Source organism: Alligator sinensis, unplaced genomic scaffold (assembly GCF_000455745.1).
Source record: "Alligator sinensis unplaced genomic scaffold, ASM45574v1 scaffold59_1, whole genome shotgun sequence".
NCBI lineage: Eukaryota > Metazoa > Chordata > Crocodylia > Alligatoridae > Alligator > Alligator sinensis.
Window position 1 is genome coordinate 1783513 of NW_005841878.1, and position 9786 is coordinate 1793298.

The window sequence follows — 9786 nt, forward strand, 5'->3', positions numbered from 1 at the left end:
TGGGCTGGGACAGAGGCAGGGGCTGCCAAGCCAGGGTTGGGGGGGGTGTGGGACAGAGCTGCAAGTGGCTCATCTGGGGAGCATGGGGAAGGGGAGTGGCTCCTGCCACTGTGTGCACCCTGGGGGAGGCATGGGGGGCATGTACTTCTTGGATCTGTGTATGAAACGAGGCCAGGCAGCCGCTGTGTGCTTGGGGTGCTGGTGATGCTTGGCGAAGGGGGTGGGCTGGAGCTGTGCTCAGGGTGGGCAGGAGCAGCGCGTAGCAGCGCTGGGAGGGGGCACTACAGGGTGGACTACAGTCACCCAAAAATTTGCTGTAGCCCCCCCTCCCAGCACCACCACCACCTGCCCTAAGCACAGCCCTGGCCCAACCCCCACCCACTGGGAAGAGCCCAGTGTCACCCCTGGCCCCAAGCTCAGTAGCAGCCCTCCCTTGCCTTGTGCATAGATCTGGGAGCACGTGCCCCCCATGTCTCCCCTGGGGTGCACACAGCAGTGGGAACCAGCCCCCCCCCACAGGAGCCTCTCACAGCTCCATCCTGCACCCTGCCCCATCTCACCCCAGCTGGGCAGTGCCTACCCCTGCCTCAGCCCTAGCCCCACTCCCTGCCTCACTGTGGAGCCCTTGATCTGGCCCGCTCCACCCCCCACCCCAACTTAACAGCTGGATGCTGTTCTCCAAGCTGCTGGTCTTGCATATTGGCAATTGGATCAGTATTGGCCGATATGGCTTGTTAATAATCAGCTATCGGTATCAGCCCAAAAAATCTTTATCAGTCCACTCCTACTTGCAGATGTTCCCTTAATAGCACGTTGGGATCTAATCCCCAAACCCAACAACTGTACCTCCTGCCATGACATATGTGCCAAGATGCTAATTTGATCTTATGTGCTAAAATTACATTCACTTATACAAACTTAAAGGTAAGACATTAGGCCTGCCTTGAACTCAAAGTTTTTTCTACTCCAATTAATGTTTATTTTCAAAGGAAACGAGGCAAAACAAAGAAAAAAACCATCTTAAATCCAGCTTTTCCTATATTTCTTGCATCTGAATTAGACTGTATTCAAAAGCAAAATGCTTTATAGTTATACTAATGAAAGCCTATAAAAGGTATAAAGTTAGTAATACATGTAAGAAGGAAAATTTTAACCTAAACTTGTTCTCCTCAAATAGATGTATTTAAAAATGTAATTAGCAAACAACAATGTGAAAAATGCTGGCTGCTTTACCAGCAACAAAATCTTGTGTATCCTCCTTTCTATCTAACGAAAATAGGTCATCTGTAAGTAGGTCAGATAGGGTACTCAGAAAAGGGAGAGCCTGTCTTTACATAAACATTACTATTTTTTCTTTCAGCATTATTATTTTATCTGCATAGTACTAGCTTCTTAAAAACAGTAACTCCACATTATTACCATACTCCTTTGGTGTGGTGAGAAAACGGTCTTATTTTTCCAACTCCCTCAAAATTAGATAGAGGGGGATGTTTTTTAATAAAACATATAAATTATGCTTAATATTGCAAATCTTAATCAGCCGTGTCAAAATCACATGCACCACAATTTTTCAGCAGTTGGAAAAACAGATTTAAAGGAAATTGCGTACTCCACTTATAGGAAACTGCATAACTTAAATCACAGGTTCCCAAACTGTGGTACATGTACCACTAGTGGGGGGAGCAGATCGAGGCCCCCACAGTGAGGGAAGGAGTGGGGCAGGGGCTGAGGTAAATGGGGCCCTGGGGCTGTGATGGGTCAGTCAGAGCCCAGGCAGCACGTCCAGGAGTATGGTGGGGGGCTCTCGGCCATTGCGTGCACCCCGGGGGAGGTATGTGAGGTACACGGTCTACTATCCTCTCTCCAACAGTGGCAAGGGTGGATATTTTATAGGGAAAACAATGAACAGGGTATATCTAGAGTGATCTATCCCCTGTTCCTTATCCTCCCTGGCGTTTACCATCACTGGTTTAGAAATGCCAGAAGATACATCCCTGAATCTTGTTTAATACCTATTAATAGATTTTTCAGCTATGTATTTGTCTTGTCCTTTTGAACATGGCTATGCTATCTGTCTCTACAACTTCCTGTAGTAATGTATTCCACAAGTTAACTATGTGTTGTGTAAAAAAGGACTCACTCTTGTTTTAAACATGTTTCCAGCTAACTTCAGAGGGTGACCCCTAGTTCAAGTCCTCTGGGGCTTGGTGAATAACAGTTCCTCATTTACTTTGTCTACATTGTTCATGTATTTTACAGACCTCTACCCTCCTCAGTCTTCTCCTTCCCAAACTGAAGTCCCAGGATTGTGTGTGTATAAGTAAATGTAGTTTATTTTACTAAATCACAGAATGCTGTTTTTTGTCCTTAAGCCAGTTTCATCCTTCAGCAGATGTGTAGGGATACAAAATCATCATCAGAACACTTGAGACCATCACAGTGAAGTGGGAGATGGCAATACAAGACTTAAGAAGAAAATTAATTTTAGTTGGTAGTGCACTACTATGTTTTTGAAGAATTCTCTATATACTGCTATCAGTAAAATATTTGGAGCAATGTCTTTTACCATACATATTTAATGACATGTGCTGCCTAAAGTGGGAAAAAACAGTATTCTAAAATAAGTTGTGATCAATATTTTCAATTTGTAATCACTGAAGTTATTCTCTACTTTAAGCAAAAAGAGTAATACATAAGGGCATCTTTGGGTTTTGGAATATCATTTGTGAGAATCTCAGAGATGCTGTGCTTTACTGAAATGGCAGAACAAAACCTCACACATGTAGTACAATTATTAAGGAAGAAGAACATTCTCATTTGTTCACATTATGTGACCTGTCTATCACTTTCATAAGAGCCTATACAGTGAAGACTAAACTTTGTCCTATGAAGAAAAGAAAGAACAGGAAAGACATAAAACAAGGTAGACTGATTTACATGTGAAAATCTTCCATTTAAATAATTTCACTCAACTTTCCCACTTGTACTTCAGCTATTTTCTAAAGGGATAGCTTTACAACTAAATAATGCCTTTGAAGTAGATTTAGTACATCTTTTTGCTGTATAGTATAAATATAACTATATATAATTTATTTCAAAAACTATATAGCTTAATATTTTCAGATTCTTATTAAGTGATATATTTAGTGTGTTAGAAAATGGTGGCTGATATACTGCTTATTTACTAGGAACTTAACTGTTACTCATGATTTGTGCCAAGCAGCTTCATTAGAATGGTATAATACATAATGGTAACAAATCTGTTTATAACAAACCCTACCCCCCTTTTAAAAATCCCACCAGCAGGAAATGATTTTCTCATTCTTACAATGCAGACATTGACTAACTTTATTGTAAACATCCTCTTTTAATTAATTTTTCTCCTAGTTACAGGGAGATTTGTTTTAATGATGTTGCACTATATCTGGAATTTAATTACACACAAAAACAGCACATAAGCTTTGGTTTTATTAAACAAAACAACCTAAAATGTTTAGATACATAATCTTCTCATTTCAAAATACATTTTACATTTACAACTTCAGAATCTGTTGAAGAGAGGGTTTAATGGTCATCAATGAAATAAACAGTTTATTTCAAATTAGCTTGGAAAATGTTTCAGCTAGGCCTAAGTGAAAGTGCCTTGACTTTAGCTCCTACATGTTGAAGTTCACTGAAAAGGAGATGGTTTCCTAAGTTACCTAACCTGTCCTTCAAACTATTAAGTCTAGTAGCTCTCATGCTCCTCATTTTTAATTATACTGAGGCTGTAGCTCATGGAGGTTCAGCATATTTATTTTTAACTGTTTTAAGAGGCATATTCTTAGGCTTAGCAGAATTTGATTTTTATTTTTTATTTTGATGGCAAAAATCAAATGTTTATTTTTAAACATTTGATTTTTATCGATTTGAAATTTTTGGGACTGTGCAAAATGAGTTTAAATTTTTTTTTTTATTGATTTGGTATGTGTGCGCACATACACCTATACACGTGCAGCAGCTAAAGCAGGTGCTGAAGGCTGTACTGGTAAGGCTATGCTGGGAGGGGGGCAGGAGGGGCAACATCATTCATGAGGACATTGAAACTGTTCCAAGTGAATGTTTGTCTGAGGGGTAGGAAAGCTGCTGCTGCTTGAGACAGCACGGAAGCTATTTGGCTGTAACAGTTACAAATGTAGTGAAACTCCTCCAACTTTTACCCAACTTCATTCAGGGATAAAGCTGGGGCAACTTAGCTCGCTTATGTCACTACAGGGGTGTGTGCACATATCATTTAGACCAGGTACAGACATTACACTTTTACTGCTAAGTGACTGGAAACCAGCCTATACCTGTAACAGAACAGAAGTTTGGCACACAAAGACTGGTTTAAAACTACACCATTTACAAAAACCACTGAACTTCAATCAATTCCGCCTTGGGCCTTTTGAATGTCTGCACCTAGCCTTACAGTGCACCATCTACCAGGCGATCTTGAGCAGCAGCTTCTCCCCTTTTTAAACTGCTCCAACTGAACAGGAAGATCCTGTGGTTCAGATGCAGCGGACTAATAGTGCTGATACCTCTATATTGTGTGGAGAAGAAAGATTACCATCTAGTAAAGAGAAATGGACATGCCTTTGGAAGGTGGACCTGTGTTTTTTTCTTTCAGAACATGCACATTAGGGGTATGTGAAGTGGGCAGTATTCGATTCGGATTCAGGGGACAGTGATTCAATTAGTTGATTTGGATCACTGTCCCGATGAGATTCAGCTGAATTGAAATCTGAAGATTTTATTCTGAGTGCGGGGGAGGTTCACCGCAAAGCGCACCAGCATGGTGATCGGCCATGGAGGGACATCAGGTGCCCCCCCCTAGACCCAGAAGGCACCAGTTGCTGAGCCAGAGGAAGTCCCCCACACACTTTGCGGTGGACCCGGAAGTGGATCCAAAGCATTTCTGGTGCACTTCCAGGTCCACCGCTAAATGCGCAAGGGTTCCAATTCAATTCGGAGAGATTAATGGGTCTCCTGATTCTATTTGGAGATTCGGCTGCCAAATCGCCTCTGAATTGAGTCAGCGACGGAAGCGTTGCACAACCCTAATGCACATACACCTTCTTCTGTCCTTTATAATTTGGCTTAATTCCTTTCCCTGTAGTTTCTCTGTAAGTTGAAGGGTGTGAAAAGCTGAGGCAGTATTGCTGCTAGGTCCAAATGGCACAAAATTGACACCAATCATAACAGAGGTTTTAACCATTACATCCTATTGAAGTGATCTGCATATGTATGACATAGCTCTTGAGAAATTCTTGAACTCTGGCCAAAAATGGCTTTCAGACAGTTCAGAATCTTAGGACTTGTGCATCAAATACGCATAAATAAATCATAGTTATAATCAGAAGCAATAAGAGTGCAAGGGATGGAATAACTGTAGAGCAACTGCAGATAACATTTCAATATCCCTGAATATTGTTAAAACAACAACTGAATATTATGTAAACAGTCTGTGATTTCACTCAGTTGTTAATAAGCATAATGAGGGAGCACCAAAAATGTTTCAAATAAAGTAACCGAGCAGTAACAGATTTTCCAAAAATAATTCAACTGTTTTAATATTTCTTTAAAAGTATATACTAGTAATTCCTACTCCAATTTACCTACTGCAGGCCTGTAAAACTTGCAAGTTCTAGACTTCTAAAAATAGAATATTAGAACTGTTCACCCATCATAAAAATTGGTGATATAGCCAAGCAGCAATAATAAAACTTCTCAATTATTATAAACAAAACCAAAAGGGCAACAGCAGTTCCTTTATTTCTTATGAATCATCTCCAGGAATATTATAATCTCCTTATATGAAAGTATGGTTATAAACCTTGATCTTCAGTCATCTGAAATGAGCACCAAATTCAGTGAGAAGTTAGCATTTTTTCCATGGTCACAATATGAACCTGATTCAGGCAGTTAAAAAAATATACCCTTTGAAAGTTCATTACTACAATGCTTAGCAAAGTCCATTGCACCTACATAATCAAGGAAGTGCACTTACCTGGGTGTTTTCATAAAACAGAACATCAGGCACTTTCATTTTCTCACTGGGGTTATAGATCGGCATACTGGTAGACCCTATCTTCAGAATATCATTATGTACTTCATCTTGAAATTTTATATAAAAACAAAAACAAACCAAGGAATTACTTTTAGGTGGTTTGCACAGATGACGGGTCAACTACCCATGTAAGAGACAATACATATATTTGCAGCAATCAATGGATTACTAAGGTTTGCCAGAAATATTTGGTTTCCTAAATTTTTAAAGAAAAGATGTCAAAAAAAGAGCTGTATCAAGCTCCATGGTTTAAATGCTACAAAAATACTGATTATTAGTGAATTTCCAGAGCATGTACCACACAAATTGTAAAAAGTTCTGTAACAATGAATGACAAAATTGGTAAAATGATCAGGGGAAAGTATCATACAGGACTGTAAGTATCAGGGGAAAGTATCACTGCAGACTGTGGATAGTTGCTTTGGTTTAATGTGATACTCACTTGTTCTTATCAGGGCGTGTCTACATGTGATGCTACGTCACTGCACAGTGCAGTACAGTGCTGTTACTGTGCCATCATTTAGTATGTCCAAAAGGAAATACTAAATGCCAGGGCAGTAACAATGGCGCTGTAGGGGCACATTACACGTGCCCTCAGAGTGCTACTAAAATTGTTCCATCATTTATGCCCTTCTAAAAACAGCATGCTAAATCACTTCCTTTACATTAAGTCACTGTTAAGTTTCTCTTTTCAGCACAAGATCTGTGTAAAAAGGGGGTGGGAAGGAACATTTAGCATCTAGGTATGGCTAAATCTGTCCTTCTTGAAGGAACCTCCAGCTGTAATTCAGATAGAAAAATCATTAAAACATTATACTAACTACAACAGTGTGCTACAAGTAGTTACGTTATAACACAGCAGTTCCAGATAAGCAGCTCTACCTCCAACAGATATTTGCCCTTTTCCTTTATTCAGACTTCCTACCAGATTGGATTAACCTGGAATGTCATACTGAGAGAGAATGCTCTCCACTGCCTTTTCGTTTTGTTTAGTTTAAGTGTGATAAGGCTTTGCATGTTGAGTTGTCATGAAATTTCCATAGCGTGGACATAAGCTTCCTAGTAAAACTGCAGTATTTCTAATATTACACATCATAAATATGTTTGAATGTCATACATTAACACAGTAATATAACTTTTTCATATTTGTATTTAGCTTTGTAAAACATTCAATTTTGTATTCCAAGAAATTAATCTCTAGTCACATGACTATAATTCATGCCATCTTCTAACCAGTATGAAATTAGCATTTGCCTCAAATTTCTACTTGTATGTTTTGAAACTGAAATAAGGCTGGATTACTAGGGCATTTATAGTAAGTGCTAAAAATGAAGAAAAGTACATATATAAGTACATAGTCCAAGACAAGTACATATATAAATAGACATACACATATACATATGTAATGTATACTATGTAATGTATATATGTGCAATATACACACATATATAGGAAGTGCCATATGCACGTTCTAGAGAGCCAGCAATGAAAGCAGAAAAGATAAACACATGTAGGACAAAAGCCTGAGCAACTATGCAGGGAAGGAACAGAGAACAGAGATTACTGGTGGGGAGAAAGGAAATTAAGTATGCTGAAAAGAAGGGCTTAGTGGACAGGAAACAGCAGTCTGTTCGATGTGAGCTGTGTAACAGAAAACATGAAGACAAGAACAAGAAAAAGAAATGAACAGATCAGTAAGGCTATAGGATAGAGGGGAGATAAGGCACCAGGAAGAACTGAGATGAAAGATATTAGAACATATAATTTTATATTCAGCATTGAAGGCAATAAAAAGAGCTCAAACGTGATGCAGCATGAGATGAAACTCAGATGACTATCAAAGAGAGGAGGAACACATTAAAAGAGAGATGGGAAAGACGTTGTCTTTAGCACCAAAGCTTTGTATAGTCTGGGGAGTCAGAAGACAGACTCTGCCATAATCAGTGTGAGAGATCACAGGGCTCTGTTGAGAGAAAATGTTAGTAACATTAAAGAGGATGAGGCAAAAGGGATGTTAGAGGGAAGAAAGTAGCATGGGACAGAGAGAGCAATACTGAGAGATCACACCAAAAACTTTAAATGTCTGAAAAGCATAAAGAGCAGTGCAGTTGTCAAGTATGCTAAAGGAATGGAGCCCATTAAAGTCTGTGGACAAGGACCCTTTTGATCCAGGAAATTTAAAACGAAAAGTAGATGCACAGGTCCATCAGCCCAGAGTATGACGGACCCTCTACACAAATATGACAATATAATCACATTACATTCCAATGAAACAAAGGCAAAAGAATGCAAACTATGTTTAAATAAGGATAATTTAGTACAGTTCGCATGTTCAGCAACTGAGTCATTTTCATAAAAGAACAAAAAAAGGTAATAAATAAAATCTTACAACTATAATTCTTCTCCTCCAGTTTCCTTATATCATCTGGATTTGTCTCAATCCCAGAATCCAGCAAATTTTTATGCAAAGCTGATCTTGCAAGGTTTGGCAAAAACCTAAATTAAGGGGTTAAAAGAAAAGGAAAAAGTTGTTGTTTTGTTTTTACTTTTCTCAATAGTCTGGATTGTTTTATAATAAAAAAAATCAGCAAGAAGCTTTTTCCTGACCTCACACACTAAATAATGTCAATTCCTGTCCCACTTGGAGAGTTTCCAACATTTCACCTACTCTGTCTGTGCTTAGGAAAGGAAATAGGACTTCTTGCATAGGAAACCCCATCTGACTTTCCATCAGTAACTCCAAATTTCAAAATCATCTGGATTAAAAAAAAAAAAAAAAAAAAAAAAGACAAACCTAGCAAAGTCGTACAGGATAGCATTCCTTAAGTCTAACCTAAATTTCACTCCTAAAATTCATATTAATATAAATATTAATTTTAAGAGTTTACAATGCTTTATGAAACTAGTTTAAAGAAGGAATAAAATAGAACTGAAGGTTAGTGGCTTTCACCTACAACAGTCCATTAGACCTGGATTGGAAATTTTATCTACCCTCAGCTTTCTTTTTTCTTGATTTATTCCATAGAGCAACAGGAGATGAGTGTTCTATACTTTGAGGATCTGGGCCCATCAACTTTCTTCCTCACTCTTTTTTTCTTGAAACCTTTTCATAACTTGATTGTTTCCTTTGAGAAATCTGAGAACTAAAACTTTTTTTAATGAGTACAAAATTCCAATCAACATCTAACCACATTAGATTTTATTAAATATATGATCATAGGAAAGTAGGGCTGGAAGGGAACTCACAAAGGTCATCTATTCCAGCTCCCTGCTCCTATGACCTTCAATATGATTTTCCTTTTTTGTGACCCCCAGAATGTTGACAGGAAATGAGATCCTATTTGTATGTTTTTAATGTTATGCAGCAGCTGAGGCATCTGGCACATATGCAAATAAAAGTGTGATGGGATCTGATATGTGATTTTTTTATTTTTATTTTTTAACAATTGTGCTTCCTACCATGCCACACACGCACCACAGGAGGCATGACTGTGGGACTATCCCATCATGCCATAATGCTGGTACAGGAGGAGGCTAGCATACTAATCTTGATCCCGGGTGCCCCCTGCAGCAGCAATTTGGCAAGCTCCTGTGGCCAGGAACCCAGTTAGTTGATCCAGGCTCCCAGTAACAGGGGCACAGCATGTGCTTCCAAGACTGGGACCCATCAGCTAATCTGGGCTCCCAGCTGCAGG

General features: G+C 39.0%; 1 protein-coding gene across 1 annotated transcript in view; it reads right to left on the minus strand.

Annotated features, from left to right (window-relative positions):
- Window positions 1–9786, minus strand: part of VWA8 (von Willebrand factor A domain containing 8) — a 313781-nt gene that overhangs the window by 187870 nt on the left and 116125 nt on the right. The window contains exons 18-19 of the mRNA XM_025196153.1: window positions 8481–8587; window positions 6032–6138 (exon numbers count right to left, since the gene is read on the minus strand). Of these exons, the coding sequence (XP_025051938.1) occupies window positions 6032–6138; window positions 8481–8587 (214 nt within the window). The remainder of the gene's footprint in view (window positions 1–6031; window positions 6139–8480; window positions 8588–9786) is intronic.